This window comes from Leguminivora glycinivorella, chromosome 1 (assembly GCF_023078275.1).
Source record: "Leguminivora glycinivorella isolate SPB_JAAS2020 chromosome 1, LegGlyc_1.1, whole genome shotgun sequence".
NCBI lineage: Eukaryota > Metazoa > Arthropoda > Insecta > Lepidoptera > Tortricidae > Leguminivora > Leguminivora glycinivorella.
Window position 1 is genome coordinate 19,665,772 of NC_062971.1, and position 18,002 is coordinate 19,683,773.

General features: G+C 35.5%; 2 protein-coding genes across 2 annotated transcripts in view; one reads left to right on the forward strand and one right to left on the reverse strand.

Annotated features, from left to right (window-relative positions):
• The first annotated feature begins 3,025 nt into the window (after window positions 1-3,025).
• On the forward strand, window positions 3,026-6,213 carry LOC125229407. The gene is made up of 2 exons (XM_048134240.1): window positions 3,026-4,289; window positions 6,095-6,213. The coding sequence occupies exon 1, from the start codon at window positions 3,055-3,057 to the stop codon at window positions 4,279-4,281; it is 1,227 nt and encodes a 408-aa protein (XP_047990197.1). The 5' UTR covers window positions 3,026-3,054; the 3' UTR covers window positions 4,282-4,289; window positions 6,095-6,213.
• A 711-nt stretch (window positions 6,214-6,924) lies between these two features.
• LOC125226690 (CUGBP Elav-like family member 2) overlaps window positions 6,925-18,002 on the reverse strand; it is a 276,900-nt gene continuing 265,822 nt past the window's right edge. The window contains exons 6-9 of the mRNA XM_048130789.1: window positions 17,280-17,400; window positions 12,579-12,661; window positions 9,264-9,321; window positions 6,925-7,019 (exon numbers count right to left, since the gene is read on the reverse strand). Coding sequence (XP_047986746.1) covers window positions 6,925-7,019; window positions 9,264-9,321; window positions 12,579-12,661; window positions 17,280-17,400 — 357 coding nt within the window. The remainder of the gene's footprint in view (window positions 7,020-9,263; window positions 9,322-12,578; window positions 12,662-17,279; window positions 17,401-18,002) is intronic.

The window sequence follows — 18,002 nt, forward strand, 5'->3', positions numbered from 1 at the left end:
GTAGCTCAGGGTTGCCAGCTCCGAGTAATGCAATTTATGCGAGCACTCAGGTAAGCACGAGGAAGATGTTTACTGTCATAATATTGCCGCTTTCTATTTTAAGGGCTGTTATTTAATATACTCCTTTCTTTGTTACGAGTAATACATTTGATCCTAACAAAATGGATACCACGTAAAAAATTACACAATTGGATCATCATTTTAAACTCAATTCTACTAGCTTAAATGCATTATTTTACTTTGACTACGACGAGTATCTTTAAATTGAAATGCAACTGGGTATGGCTTGGTGACATAAGCTACTGTCTGACCAAGAAGAGTAGAAATTAAAAAAAGAGTGGCAACATCGTAGCGTCGTCCCGATTTCTCAAACATAATCATTTGAAAAGGATGACACTGCAATGCCACTTTTTGATTTCTACCTACACTTTTTGTTCAGACTGTAGTGCTTTCCAAAATAATAGCCTCATATCCGGCTTGAGATTTTTTATTCGACGCAAATATAATACCTACGTAGTTACGAGATATTTGCAATAAGGTTATTTAAACTTGAATGAGCATGTTAAATATGTTTCACTATATTCATAAATATTAAACTATTACTTCCTGAAAACGTAAAGGCGCTGTAATTAAATTTTATTTAATGTTAATTATAACAATTACCACATGTTTGAACTAGTAAACTTAAGTTTATTAGGGGACTATCGTTTTCGGGTCCGCTACCTAATTCTTTGTATTATTTAAGTAATTAGCTGAAGTCCAAACAATTCATTAATTTAGTGCCTACAAATAGCGCATATGACAAAAGATAATCAGGAAAAAATGCGATGAGGGGAAAATACCGATGAGAAATGTGCTTTTATACTTCAGAAGCAAAAATCTACTCTGGTATGTCGCAAGTTTTCCATTAATAAAATTATGTGCCTCCAGAAACTGCAGCATTCAACAGACACACCAATTTAAGTTTTCATCGTAAAACTTGCGTTCTTGGACGAAACTTGGGTTTCTCAGTCAGTCGGGCAAAGGGGAACAGTAATCGTTCGACTCGTAGCTATCTACAGCGTCGGAATTTGAACAATTGGACAGTGTTATGGAATAAGCGATCAAGCGACAGTTAGTTGAAATCGAGAAAATGAGCTAGAAAGATTTGAAATTTGAATCAGTTGTTGTAAGTTCATTTATAAAGCAAAAAAGTTAATTTTGACATTGAACTTATAAAAGTGTTCATAATTTAAATAGAAAAAAAAAATAACACCATACCTATTCTAGTTTCGAAGTTATTAACGTTTTTCCGCTTGATTCTTTATTGAACTAATACTGCGATGAGGTTAATTTATTTCGCCGTAGCGTACTATGAGACATATTTTGTCGCTTGATTCTTTAATGCAAATTGTTAGAGGTAAAGTGAATACTGGAATAAAATAAAATTCCATATATTTGAGTAAATAGTGCTATTGTAAATAAATCAACAACAATGTTTTCCTCCACAATGATTAGGATTAATCCGTCTAACAATTTAGTTTTGTTGTGCAATCAACTTTTTTTAATAAATGTCAAAAAAATCAGCATATTATGGCAAAATTGGCATTGTAACTAATAATAATTCATTAGTACTAGCCAGGATTACACACATAAGATATTATGATATAACAAAACCGCTTGATACTTAGTTCTCATTAAGCGAAATATCCTGCAATTTCAAATATGTAACAACGAATTAAACGACACCATTAGGGCGGTTAAATCGATATTGCGTTTATAAATCATCAAAACTTTAAACCAAAACGAATTAATAACATATTTATGGCGTTTAACTCGATTTTGCGATTTAGAATATACGCTTATTATAATTTGTAAAAGTAAATTTGGCGTTCAATTCGTTTTTACGTAACGACTTAGTACACAGGGCCATACAAATTTTAACGTGTCGCTTAATTCTACCCCTTAAAATAAGGCTGTAAGCATGATTTTTCAACAAAGAAATAGTCAATACTATAGATTATCACATTTATATCCGAACTGCATTCATAACTTATTTTTCGGATTTTGGCGCTTAGTTCGCTATTCCATAACACCGTCCAATTTTGAGAGGTTGTATTTGTATCATAATAATTATGCTTATTTAATTCAAACCCCAATAATACAAAGTATTCGTTTTATTTTTATGGCCGCTTTTAATATAAAAATAAAATCACTAACAAAATAACGAGAAATTAATACGACCATTATCGGGAGAGGAAAAAGCGTTTGCGTATATATAATAATCTCGCAAAATATAAAATCATAATATTAAAACGTGATATCGGGAAAAATATAATTATGGATGCCATTTACAAATTCCAGGATAAACAATGTTCTAAGAACAAATTAAATTATTTTCATATAAAATATTTTAACTTGTATTTTTTAAGTAGTTACACTACTATTTTATGTTATAAACTGGAGGCCTTGGTCACTTTTTCTTTATATATGACATTTATTTAATGTTTATAAACAATGTTATTCCAGATACCTACACTGATGCTGTATCCGGCCATATCTATAGGAATTCGGCGACTATTCACGAATGGCATTGATGGCTTATTGATAGCTAGATCAAATGGAAATTAAAGAGTTCAACTCAAGAGAGGAAGATGGCGTTGACGAATGTTCACACAAATCCCTAAACGTGTAGACGCTGCATAAAATGAAGTAAATTCGGACCCTTGAAGTATTTTTTTCATACATTATGATCAACAACAAGAAATCAATAGGTACAAAAATTAGTTATGTTTCGCAGCTTCATTCTTTGCGATTTATTGTTTACATATTGTAGTAGTGCCCCCACGCATTAGCCTTGCACGGTAGTTTAAAGATTTTTTTTTTTTTTTTTTTTTTTTTAATACCGCCGGTAACTTGTTTGACCGTCGTGGATCCGGATCCAGTCGTTCCCCACTCCGACACCCCACTCCGCCATTGCAGTCAGGCGGGTTGCCAGTACCCGTGGCTTCATTTCTGTGTTTCCGTGCTCAGGCCTTCGCACGTTTCTGTAGTCTGCTGTAAATAACTGAAGAAATGGAAAGAAGAAAACGAAGTTATGGATCTTCGGAGCATCGACCAGATAAAAAGCTGAGGCGTCGTATAATTTACTCCTCTTCTGAAGATGAAGACGAAATAAAGTCATTCCAAGAACCACGTGTTGATTCGTCGTCACGTGTTGCGACCACGCGCGACATTTCTTCGCCGCGAGTGCGGCAAAAAACTCCACCAGCCAACACACGTGGCAATGGTGCGTCGCGTGAGCGACTTAATTCAACAAATAATGTTGCGTCACCACCAAGCAGGAGTTCAAGACCTCGCAGAAGAGTCTTATCGCCAATCGTCATCGTACGTCAGGAACCGTCACCAACATCATCGATAGCATCGTCGCCAGAACGTCCAGCTCCGGCGCAAGCAGCGCTTGCTGAAACTGAGCTAAAGGATTCAGAAGAGCTCGATGAAGAAACTCTTCAGCTATTAGGAAATGCTCCTAAGGTAGACACTCCTCTTGGACCAGCGATTCATAAGGACATAGCCAGTCGATGGCAAGACATTCTGAGTAAAGGTCTACCAAAAGACCAAAAAGATAAGCTTTTAGAGGAGTATTTGGTTCCCAGCAACTGCGATCTCCTGCAGGCCCCGGCTCTGAACCCGGAAGCAAAAGTACCTTTAAATGAGGTAATGATACGTCGTGACGTGTCCCTAATGCATAAGCAAAGGCAAATTGGACTGGCATTGTCAGCTTTAGCTACAACGATGGAAATGGTCGTTTTAAACGAAACGTCTAAGACAAAGCTGCTTAAACCTTTAAGTGACGCATGCCGGATTTTGTGTGACAGTCATTACATGGAAACAAAAACACGAAGAAGTTTAATATTATCTTCGATAAACACCGACCTTAAAGAAACTTTAACGGAGGTTCCACGAGACAGCAATTTTCTATTTGGAGAAAACGTCAGTGAAAAAGTCAAGACTGCAAAGAATATTCAGAGGTCTGGTGAAGTTTTAAAACAGCCTCGGAAATTCTCCAAAAATAATTTTTTGGCGAAACAAAATAAAAACCGACCAAATTTCAAGCCGGTTCACCGCAAGACGGACAACAAGTGGAACAGCGCAGACGGCGTCGACTCGAGACCAGCACGAGCGCCGCCAGCTCCTCGCCAGACGTACAGCGCGTCGCGGAACCGGAGCTACCGCGAGTATCGCGAGCGCGACCAGCGCGACCGCTCTCCGCCGCCGCGCAGACCTTACTACCGGAGATGAACACACAGGTACCATACGCTGGTAGACTAAAATATTTTTACTCTAACTGGAAAAACATAACAAATGACCCCACTATTTTGTCTTGGATTAATGGCTATAAAATACCATTCGTTGCAACTCCGTATCGTAGAGATAGTCCATGTGTTTATCCACAGTCAGAACAAGAACATATTGAATTTTCTAAATCAATTAAAACTTTGTTGAATATAGGTGCTATCTCAGAATGTGTTCATGAACTTGGCGAATTTGTATCCAGTATATTTTTAGTACCTAAACCGAATGGCGAGAAACGATTTATCCTAAATTTAAAATGTTTAAATAAATTTATAAATACAAAACATTTTAAAATGGAAGATTACCGAACGGCATCCAAAATTATAACTAATGATTGTTACATGGCATCTATAGACCTAAAAGATGCATATTTTTTAGTACCCATGCACAACTCTCACAAAAAGTACTTACGGTTTAAATACAATAACATATTGTACGAATTTAACTGTCTCGCGTTCGGTTTGTGTACAGCACCGTATGTTTTCACGAAATTACTCAAACCAGTAATGGAGTCATTAAGATCACAACATTTCATCTCAGTTGTGTACCTAGATGATATTTTTTGTGTGGGTAGGAGTTACTCTGAATGTAGTGACAATGTAAACACAACAAAAAGCCTTTTAGAAAACCTAGGTTTTATAATCAACACAAGTAAAAGCCGTTTGGCTCCAAAAACAAAATGTACGTTTTTAGGTTTTGATTTTGATTCCAAAAATATGAAAATGGTTCTTCCAGATCATAAAAAGATTAAAATTAAAGAAAAAATTTCAACTTTCCTTCATTTACGCAAATGCAAATTACGTGAATTCGCAAGGTTTTTGGGTCTTCTTGTATCAGCTTGTCCAGCTATACAATATTCTTGGTTATATACCAAAGAATTTGAACGTTTCAAATACCAATGTTTATTAGAAAACCCTAGTTACGAACAATTTATAAAACTACCCGATGTTTTGAGAAGCGATATGTTGTGGTGGCTAAAAAATATTGAACTAGGTTTTACTTCATTAGGTTCCATTCGTTATGACATAGAGATTTTCTCAGATGCCTCCCTAACAGGTTGGGGCGCATATTGTAATTCTGAAGAATGTTTTGGATACTGGAGAGAGGATGAAAGAAACCTGCACATAAATGAACTCGAGCTAAAAGCAGCTTTTTTAGCCCTCAAATGTTTCGTTTCTCATAAACATGATAAAAAGGTTTTGTTAAGATCGGATAATATGACTACTATTTCATGTATAAACAGAATGGGTAGCATACAGTACAGGCATCTGAATTCTATATCGAACGAAATTTGGAAATGGTGTGAACATCGTAAAATTACTTTATTTGCGTCTTACATAAATACAAAGTCTAACAATGAAGCTGACTCACTTTCACGGAAGAAATTCCGTGATACGGAATGGGAGTTAAATAACGTTGCATTTAATAAAATTACACGTTATTTTGGTATTCCTGATATTGACTTATTTGCCAGTCGTTGTAATGCCAAATGTTCCACATATGTTACATGGAAAAACGATCCAGATGCATATGCAGTGGATGCGTTTACAATATCATGGAAAGATACCTACTTTTATGCTTTTCCACCATTTTCATTACTTGTTAAAACTATGCAAAAAATCATAAGTGACAATGCTGAGGGCATTGTTGTTGTCCCATACTGGCCCACACAACCCTGGTTTCCAATATTCCAAAAGTTAATTATTTCAGATCCATTGATTTTTGAACCTGACATCAACTTGCTTGTTTCTCCTTTCAGAAACCATCACAATCTACACAAGACTCTAAAATTGGTAGCCGCGAGGCTTTCCGGAAAGTACTACTGAATAAGTCACTGTCACCACGATCTATTGAAATTATATTAGCATCATTAACTAACTCGACATATAAGCAATACGATGGCTGTATAAAAAATTGGATATGTTTTTGTAATAAACACAATTATAATTATACATCTGCGTCAGTATCAGTTGTAATAGATTTTCTCACCGAAATATTCGATAAAGGGGCAAAATATGGTACAATCAACTCCTACAAGTCTGCATTGTCACTTATATTGGATAATAAACTTGATAATAATCAAATCAAACGCTTTATGAAAGGAGTTTTCAAATTGAGACCCACAAACCCTAAGTATAACATAACATGGGACCCTAATATCGTTCTGTCGCATTTAGCAAGTAAAGGGCCTAATGCAGATCTCGATTTAAAAACTCTTTCCAAAAAGACTCTAACTCTGTTGGCTCTGGTTACTGCGCATCGTGTCCAAACGTTTTCCCTTATAAAACTGTGTAATATTAATATACAGTCTGGTAATCAAATTCTGATAAAGATACCAGATATTATTAAAACTTCTAATGTTAATAACTTACAACCAATTTTAAGATTGCCTTATTTTGATCCACGCCCAGATATTTGCCCTGCAAGATGTTTAGAGACCTATATAAATAAAACACAAACACTTCGTAATAATGACTATTTATTTATAAGCACAAAGCAGCCGCATTCCAAAGTAACGTCACAAACACTTAGTCGTTGGATCAAAGACACACTTAGTGAAAGCGGAATAGACACTTGTATTTTCAGTGCTCACAGCACAAGGCACGCAGCATCTTCCACCGCCAACAGACTTGGAGTCAACATTGACTTGATTCGTAAAACAGCTGGCTGGACTGATTCCTCCTCTGTGTTTGCAAGATTTTATAATAAAGAAATTGTCACCGATGCCAATCAATTCGCAGAATCGATTCTTTCTTCTGTGAGATAAATGTAACCTGAAATTAAAATAAATAGTAAATATTTGTACTTTTCTGATTATGCATTGTTTTGAATACATAAAGTTCAATTATAAACTTATGATTTGATATACTTGCCTTATTTTGAAACACCCTCTGCACATTTTATTTTTGCTCTGAACATCCTACAATATGTAAACAATAAATCGCAAAGAATGAAGCTGCGAAACATAATTAAAAATCAAACGAACTTACCAAGTGAAGTTCGATGATAATTATGTGAGCAGCTTCATTCGACGCGATTTACACACACCCTCCCGTTATACATGAAAAATCAAATGTATACATACCCACCCCAATTTATATTAAAATGTGCAGTGTTCCTACATGTAAAATTTAAACGAAATGAAGCCACGGGTACTGGCAACCCGCCTGACTGCAATGGCGGAGTGGGGTGTCGGAGTGGGGAACGACTGGATCCGGATCCACGACGGTCAAACAAGTTACCGGCGGTATTAAAAAAAAAAAAAAAAAAATCTTTAAACTACCGTGCAAGGCTAATGCGTGGGGGCACTACTACAATATGTAAACAATAAATCGCGTCGAATGAAGCTGCTCACATAATTATCATCGAACTTCACTTGGTAAGTTCGTTTGATTTTTAATTAGTTGTCTTTGAATGCTGTAACGCTAGTGCAGGGTCTAAATACTCGCATGCGGTCGTTCGTTAAGTTGATTATTGAGTTTAGTAGCGTCCAAATCGATAAAAACTCACACGGAAGTTTTCAGTGTGACTTTAGTCCATTAAGCGAACTTTCCAGTAAAGTACATACTTCTGGTTATAGGTAGTTGTTCTGAAAATGGATTTGAAAATAGCTCGTGATAATTGCCGAGTTCTCATCGAGGTACATTTCTTAGGTAGTATTAAGCAAAAATATAGTGATGTCTACACAAAGAAAGAGCTAGTTTTTAATTTAAAAAGCCTTCCCGTGTAGCTAGGTAGCTACGCTAATTGGCCGCTTCCCGATCGGACGCGATAGAGCTACTCGGCGATTAAAAGGCGTGAACGACTGACGTTTAAACGGCGCTATAAAGAGCCCATAGTGAGGGAAGTCGTTTAGTTAAACAGCTTTTGATGTAAATAGTTAATGCATTATAGTTTTTAGCAATATGTTTATTTAACCACATACACCGATCAATAGGCACAGGCAGGTTAGGGTGGATAACTCAAGTACTTCAACACGTGTAACAATTTTGATTCATTCAGTAGGAAAGATAAAGAAGCAATTGTGGATATGCCTGTTACGTTGTCTAAGATACATATAAGAATTGTTAGCGTAGTTATCATCAGTATCACTATATTAATGAATGAGTATTAACCTATCAATCCGTCACGATAAATAATCCAGTTTGTTGAACTCTCGATAAAATTATGTGGGCGTTTGTATTTTTTGTATAACATAAAATATAATAATACAGAGATCAGCATATCTCAAGTTTCCGTCGCCCTCACGTAAGTAGTAAACAATGTACCAATCAAGTATATTATTTCGGCGTGTATCCAAGATGGCGCCCACCTGCCACTTCCGAGAAGATCGGAATCAATCGAGAGAGAAAACCCCGATAATATAATGGAATTGAATTATCACGAGATGAAGACGGAATGCCGCAGCAAACTGTTGCTCAGTAGGGTAACTTATTTGTTTTTCGTGACTTTTCACTCCATGCTATAAATGCCAAAAATAACTTTGGCTGTCGATCTTTAACATCCACTGAACCAATTGAAGAGCAGTTCCCAAAAACTTTGTACATAGCCCCGTCAGCAAATTTTAATTGATCCTATTTTGTTACCAACATTTAATAATATATGTCGACTTTCATAAGATATACACAGGGTAATTGTTATAATTAAGAAAATAAAGATACTAGAGAACCTTAATGACGAAATAAAAATTACAAAAAAATTCAATTCATCAAATAAATCTTGGTAACAAAATAGGAATAAAAACAAATAATTTTACTTTTTCCTTAATTTTTGTACAAACTTTTTGAGAACTGTTGTGAAATGAAATCTATTATAGAAACAGTATATTCGATAAAATACATGAAAGGAAAAGTACTTAAATAAAACATCAATCAATCATTTTTCAAACTGGCGAAAGAACACACATGATTATAGCGTTGTATTTTTACCGCATAACCTACTGTCCGTAGTAGACACTGCGGCAGGCGAGGCGGGGTAAGGCACGCGCTGCAGAAAGAATCGGTAATTCCATTGTATTCTATAACAATTCGGCGCGACATTGATACGTTCCCGCGAATATCGATACGTGGGGGGCTATTACGGCGTTGAGAGGACCGGAAATGATCCACGTGTGAGACTGGCGGATGTGTGTGTGTCCTGTTTTGATGGAAAATTCCTTAGGAGCAACAATATATTTGTTAAATAAATGTATGTGAATGTTTAAAATATATAGTTTTACTTTTCTTTATATGTGCCCGTTAGTACTAATCCGAATCTAAGTTAGCTGGAAGTTTTAAACCTATTTCTTATTTATATATCTGAAATAAATGATTTATTTTCATAAACTATTATAAAATACCAATAAAATATACATCTAAATGATATAACTATACAATATTTTTAACAACATTTGAGTTGCTCAGCAGTGTTATTAATATAAGAGTATGTAACTCCCTTTTATTTAAAACAACCTTAGACGACATATAAAGCAAATATATTTAGAAAAAAGTAAACACCAATTATGTATGCGATCTCCAGCGCAGGTATGTGCGGATTCCACATTAATTAGCATCGACGATGATCAAAGGACGGGAACTAGGAAAACTTCAAAAGAGACGGTACTCAATTTTCTCTGAACTTACTTTTGCCATCTGAGATATAAAAGATTTCTCATGAGATCAGATTTGATTGTGAGGAATAAAGAATAAATGGTAGCTTAAAAAATCAATTAAGTGCCATTCTGGGTAATACTTATTAAGAGTTCTTTTTCAATTTAATTTTTTAATTTATAAGTACAATAAAAACAAGAAACACGACATGCAATCTGACTTTGAAGATATAGAGCTTTTGAGTTGATTAGGAGTTATTATTTTTGAAAACACATATCTCACTTTATAAATCGTGACATCTCTTTATTAGGCAATAAATTTCTTTGTCGTCACACGTTATGTTGCCCATAACTATACCCAGTTACATTGAGTGTTATTAAGTACGAGCAAAGAGAATCGATTTTAAAAGAAGTTTTGACAATTTGACAAACAAAGCTGGACCATCTGAATGAGCATAATATTTTAGGAGGCACGTTTTCTACTTTTCTATCATACACGAAAATTAATGTCTTTGATACAAGTGCTAAAGTTTGAACGTATACGTATCCGTCCTTAATCTATAGTTATGGTAAGCAAACTGTTATGTAATCGCAGATTTAACTTAACGGTTCTGAATTAATCTTGGGTTTAGCGGCAGCGACACGATACAATTGTGTTGAACGCGGTTAAATCTGTCAAGAGCAGAGCGGCAAAGAGTGTTGCTATGGGTTAAGATTGGATTAAAATGACTAAAAGGTAACGGACCCAATCATGGACAGTTTAAGAAAAAATTTCGCCTGTTTTTGTTGTTTTACCCAATGAGTCAATTTTATATACCATAAATACAATTAGTTTGGGTTATTTTAACATAGGATTGTTTCTTGTAAATTTTGGTTTTGTAAATTGTTCCTTGTCCATCATAGGAGGTACGCAGTTTTTCGGTTCCAGTAATGGACACTCGCAAAATAACGCCATTTCTTTATATCTTTGGAGCAACAAACTAGTATGTTTTATACCTTATCTCATGCTTAATGCAGTAAGTAAAACGCATTCAAGTTTACACCGAGTATTATTTTATACATGAACTCAACTCTCTTAGCAACATTACTAAGAATTCGTCTTGATATTTTTTTCAGTAAACTGGTGAATTTTATTTTGTCGCCAAATCCTTCAGAAATAATCAAATTATTTGAAACTTCAAAATGAAACAGCTCTACAACTCTAGTTTATGGTACATAGCCGTCAGTTTTTAGAAACTAATTTTAGATACTTATTTTTAAGGATTTGTGTTTTTTTGTCCATAATGGCTCACCGTCCATTATGGGGTATTTTACCTTATAGATTAGGTTAATACTAACACAGAGATTGCAAAAAAAGGTGATAACTTGCACTTTTTGCTATGAGGTATGACCTACATCATGCTACGCAGCGCGTCACAGGGCATAGCGCTGGACTAACGTACATTGAATAGTCGGAGCTGCAGATACTGTAACGTTTTATACCCAGTGTTTTTTTTACATATTATGTATTAAAAGAACTATGATAACATTGGTGCAGGATATTACTTCAATTTTCTGTCGTAAATTATACGAGTAGAGTAACTCTCACTAGAGTAATTTTTTGTAGAGGATTTCAACAATACATAGGACGGTGCATCATGGCGGTTCTTTGAGAAGAGAAAAATTCGTTGCCTGCCTCTCTGACTGATAGAGGCGGATAGCGGCATTTTGATTTGTATTTTGCAGTTGTAAGCTTTCAACTAGTATGAGCTTGTGGCGCTCTTTATCTGTTTTGGATTTGACAGATAACTAACATAGAAGCCGTTAGAATAAAATATCATTAATTTGTAGTAGAAATATTTTCTATTAATCACACATATTAAGGGGGAGGCCTATGTCCAGCAGTGGACGTCTTTCGGCTGATATGATGATGATGATGATGACACATATTAAACATACGTGGTGTTCTATATCTCAAAAGGCGCAATGAGCTAAGGCCCTTTTTTATGGAAAAGCACATAGACCAGTATAGTGTTTTCATTTTATAACATAAATGACAAATGTATATGTAGATCATAGGTATTTAACAGACTTTGACCAACATTATAACAGTATTAACACAAAAAATAAGGGTTCCTTTTGTACCTTTTTGGTACGGAACCCTAAAATGATCATACATATAGTCTGTAGTTATAAATATGTTTTAGGTGAACTTTACTGCTGGCTCACACATATTTAGCTTCTAATTAGCGAAATCTTAAGGTACGTGTGGAACACAGTAGAAACAATAAAAGACAATGTTTTGATCTTTTACCAAGCCAGGGTGACGAAGATATTTAACTGAGTATATCTTTGATACAGATATTTCAACATTTGTTTCAATTCGCGAGGGCTAGTTACAGCCACCAAAATTTTATTAGCAGACTGATCTGTATCACTCGATATTGAATTATAAAACTTTCTATAAATACTAAAGATCAAATATGGTTTGGTGCGATCGACCCCACGACTTAATATACATAGTCATTTTTGACCTGTTAACTTGATAAAGGGTCAAACTACGTGTTGGTAATTGTGCAACAATTAACATGGGTTCTAACAAATACACTTAATTGTATAATATTATTTATACCAGTTCCACAAACATTTGATAGAAAACAACATAAAACGCACTTACCCCGCTCAGCGTTTTGATATTGTGCAAAGCGTCTTGCGCTTTCAGCGCCGCTTTGCGGGTGAAAAACGTCACAAAACAGCACCCTGCAACAGAAGCGCACGCGTACATAACATGACACACACCAAACGGACACATCGCCTACGTTACAACAGCGTTTTTCAAATCAAACAAACACAATTATAAGGGTCAAACACAAATTTGGATTCTAAATTGAGTAAGTATATTAGATAACGAAGGATATATCTATCGGACACAAAGGGTTTTCTTGTTTTGGCTTATGTATGTGTGTTACGACTACGACCTATCGAAAATTCTACTATCGTTTTATCGGTTTAGTTACAAAATATACTTATTTAATTCACAATTACATTGCCGCTGTTTAATGGTTTAATATATTATTATGTATTAATAAACATTTATAGTTCATAGCGTTTACGGAAATCCTCAATGATTTGCTATAGTATATGCTGCTAGTAAGTTTGTACCTACCTAATTATTGTTCACTTGCCCCTTCGAGATAAAACGTACTAGGTATCGTATCGTATTCAAGTGACATAAACGTACATCATGCTTCAAATGAAACAAACATACATATAAGAGTTTTGAATGATTCACGGTTATTTTCATTAGACTTATATTGACCGGGATATAGACCGTGATTACCTTTTTGATTTTTGTCGAGCTCCCGATATTTCGACGCAGTTGCATGCATTCGACAGTTCGGCAGTTTTCCGTGATCATGATGCATGCAACTGCGTCGAAATATCGGGAGCTCGACAAAAATCAAAAAGGTAATCACGGTCTATATCCCGGTCAATATAAGTCAAACATACATATATTTTGAAAGTGATTATATATATAGTTGCCATAGATTACAACTGAAGTGATAGAAGTTGGTATTTAATCAAACTACGTAAACAAACTACGACGTATCAATATCAATACGTTACTAAGAAGTTACTAAAAAGAATTGTTTGTTTCGCTGTGTTATTGTTTCGCCTCAATGCAAACATACGACATCACCGACCAATGACGTTATACATTTATTTTCGAATATGACTAATATCGGATTAGCCGTCTGAATTCTGAATAACCTAGGACGCCTTTTATGCCTGGGGCGGGTCAATCGCTGCGGTCAAGAGAAGGTTAACAGTTTTACGAGCCCACACATTTTACCTTGATTTTTATACGGGACGAGAATTCTCAATGTAGTGAAAAATTGTGTACCTAAACGAAAAGCATTTGGAAAAGAAAATACCTATATATATTATTTTAGGGATTTCATCAGCAGTTTTTTTTATTGAAGTGTGCAATAAACTCTTTATTCAATTAAAAAAAAACAATACATTTGGCAATTGAATTTATAATTATGCGTTGATTTCCTATTTTCCTGAAAATAATTGCCTCTAAGAATAATCTAGTGTCATATAAAATAAAAATAAAATATTTTGGTCGGTTTAGGAAGTACAGTCAACCAATTGGAACCTAGGCCACTCTACAACCTTGTCAAAATGAGAAACAGTAAGAGATTTCTTACAATCTGATGTATATCGTCACTATGACATAGTTCTATAGTGGCCTAGGGTTCCAATTGGTTGACAGTTCCAGTCTACAGTTAATTTATTATTGTTATGTTGTTATGTTGCATTAGTTACATTACACTTTATACACCCGATATACTCTTACCGACTCTTATCGATTATTCATAAACGTACACTAAAGTTATCAAGCCGATAAAGTTCGTTTGTCCCTTTCCGACGTATTATCGTATCCGATGTGATAGAAAGGGACAAACGAACTTTATCCGCTTGATAACTTTAGTGGACGTTTATGAATAAGGGGGTTAGTAGTATGTACATAATAGTCTATTATGTCCGTCTTCCCAATAAAAATAAATTCAGTGATGCGTTGAGTTTTCTCCTGAAAAGCTTAAGAGGATACGGTAGCGAAAATGCTAAAATTGAAAGGAGCCCCCCTTTCAATTTGGGAATTTTAGTTAAATATACAAGTGTTATTAACTAGATTTATCGAAAAAAAATTGTCCATTAAGAACAACTCAGTTCAACAAGATATTTCAAAAAAATTTTTAAAATCGAGGTTCCGCTCTCGACTCTTTCCTCCTTCCAAACTTAATCAATCGGAACCAAATTTGAGAATCTGAATAACAATGAAATAATCTATGTCGGACCGTTTAGCTTTTTTGGTTCATTGTTACCAATCTTGAGTACCTATCACACCTTTGCCACAATGAAAAAGACCGTTTTTGGATATGTTTGATTGGCTCTAGAGTCTTTAAAAAGCAGAATATCAAATAAATCAAAACGGTCCGACACAGATAAAAATAATAACAATCTGTGTTGAAAAAATCATTACTCTATCTTCAAAAACCAGGGAGGAAATAGTCGAGAGCGTTTGTATGGAGAATTGACCCCCTACCGTATGGTCTTAACGTCGGTTTAAAAAATTGTATTTATTCTATCCATATTACAGTTACAGTTAAATTTCCTAGTTGGAGCATGGTTGGCTTGCAGTCGCAATCTGCAGCTACACTTGAGAACAAGTTAAAGTGGGCGGGGACCTTTGCGTCCCTGCGGTTCTTGCTGCAAATACATTGTTTGTTGGTAAAGTCTATCTTATTACTTTTACATAAATTTACAATTCCATTCATATTAACCCGTGTTTTAAGCCAAGATGCGAGCTTGTAGTTTCATTTCACTCGCGATCGCGTACGCTCGAATAAAAGGCTAGTCTTAAACCGCGCTTTAGCTTGATGAGTCAGGCATGTCCGCTTCAAAGGAAAATTAGCAATTTCATAATACGCACAAGAAAAAAAGTTACATCAGCAGATCTTTGCGCTAAGAGCCGAGGAATATCTATGATTAAACAGAACAGAAAATTTTCTGTTTTTGCAAAAATTACCGTAGTTGGTAAACAAGCGAGCAACTTTTTATTTCTGTCAAAGTGACTTACACCATAACTCAGTAGACTTGGTCGCTTTGTGGATAAACACTTATAATTGAGTTGGTAGTTTTCTGGATAATTACGGAGAAGTAAAAGTAAAAATTACATAAAATCCCGGTAAGTACAATATACGAGGCGGTTAATTTCCGAAATGGTTACGCGGCTGTTGGTAGCTCACGGCATGGCGTGCTCGGGTAATGGGGATTTATACTCAATTCCGGCCGATACACGCCTTTCTAATGTAATTGATGTCAAACTTGCACACCCGTTATTACATGAACAAAGAGTTTTATTGTGAAAATGTATTGAACTCATAGTTAATTTTATGACGCTGATGCCAGATATTGTGTTGTTTTTATGCAAAATGACCCACTGTTTCGTTGAACATAAGGACTTTTTGCCAGATTATTCGTATACAGATACAAGCAAATCTTGTAAGCGACCAAGACGCCTAGTAGGCGATGGTAAGCGATAATATGAAACATTTGACTAGATTCGACACTATTATTAAAAACACAGTCAAAACGTCTAGGTAACCCGTCCCTATTCACAGCTTTCGCGAGTAAATTTTTGTTGGCAGATGTCATATCAGCGATAACATAAAAAATGCCTCATATTATATTACATATTATTATATTATGAACACTCGAGGACTCATAATATGTCCTATCGCAGGTAAGAAACAATGTCAGTACAAAATGTGATACGCTCGGCCCCTATACACTTATACATCTCTTATCTAATTTAAAATTCAAAATATGTGTTACTTTATTAAAACATGTTCAATTATGGTGGAAAACCTTTTCCTTCTGGCTTAAATAGAAAGGGTCAATATACTTAAGTACGAATATGACCATAGGTTTGTCATCATTTATCGGAATGCAGTGCAAGCTTAATACAGGAAGCTCAGGTATATATGTACTATTATTATTCTGTACAGTAAGCATATCTAGTTCCTAGTAAAAGTAGTTCCTACTTCCTAGTAGTAGAGAATATCAATGGTAATTAAGTTATGTGCCTCAATGTCTACATTGGAATCATATTTATAGCTAAGCAAAGCAAGCTCGTTTGCATCGCAACGCGATACCAACAATGTACGTAGTTTGGTATTCACAGCTTTGTAAACAACATTAATAGCGCAAGCAACACAAAACGACTAACAATATTAAAATAAACATCTAAACGGATCCCTATAGCGTTTCTCTCGACAAAAGGGTCCATATTTGCATGAGAACTAACAAAAGGAGCTCTCTAACCGAAGACATTCAACGGAGCAAAACAAAAATGTCAACACGAAACGTACGGACCTTTGTCAACGGAAACAAAAGACAACGTGAATATTCTCCTACACCGACATTAATAAAGCATTTTTGTACAATTTAGATACTATAGAAACGTAAAAACCTTTTTGTAAACTTCTGTAAATTTTGAATTAAGTTTCCTTAGTATTACGAAACAGTTGAGAGAAAAAATATTGCAGGAAATGGAAATGTTGTTACAAAGTAACCCCCGTTTTTTTAAACCTTTATATGGCGGGCTAGCACAACTTAGTTTGCGTTCTCGCGCGCGTGGTCACACTTTTGTTCGTTTTTATAGCCGGTAGCTCATAGTTAACTAGCTCGCGGTGGGACCAGTGCCTAAAAAACCTTCCCTTAAAGTTCAATAAAAACACGGTGTAGAAGGAGAATAAATGCGATTCGATTCGGCAAGCCTCGAGCCTACTAGTAGTGTTATTTTTACCTTTGCTCGCGCCGGTGATCTTGTCGCGCAGCACGTTGATCTGGTGCACGCGGCCGAACTCCTCGAACATCATGCGCAGGTCGTTCTCGTCCATGCTGCGCGGGACCTGCCCGACGAACATCTGGAATTGCCCGTGTTTCATATCAGGTTTTTGAATCTTCGCTCTGTGTTTCATAAGGATCCTAACATATTTAGATCATGTGGGCCATTTTTTTCAAAGTTGCTCACCCCACTTTTTTGTAACATGGGTATTTTTTACGTGATTAATATCGGAATCGCGAGGTCTTTCGATCTTGATAGAAGAAAAAAACGTCCCAAGATTTCCATACATTTTTCAAACCTTCCATCCCGTTACCGCCATACAAAATGTATGATCAAATTGTAACGGATGAGAAAAAACTTTTGGACACTTTTTTCTCCTATTAGGATTGAAAGAGCTCGCGATTCTGAGTGGAAACCACTTAAAAATTTCCGGGGGACAACTTTGAAAAAAAAAATGGCCCAGGTAGTTTATTATATGTCAAATTTTTGTCACTCACATACGAAAGGTGAAACGGTGGCAGAGTAATCATAGAATAAATTAGAATAATTTACTAGGCGTCTTAAATTATTTCAAATACGCTTTAAAACGTCAATGAAAAGGTTTTGTTTCCGCTCGGTGTCAATATTCTTGGATATCCATCATCACGTCAGATGACCATCATACCATAATTTAGCAAAAAC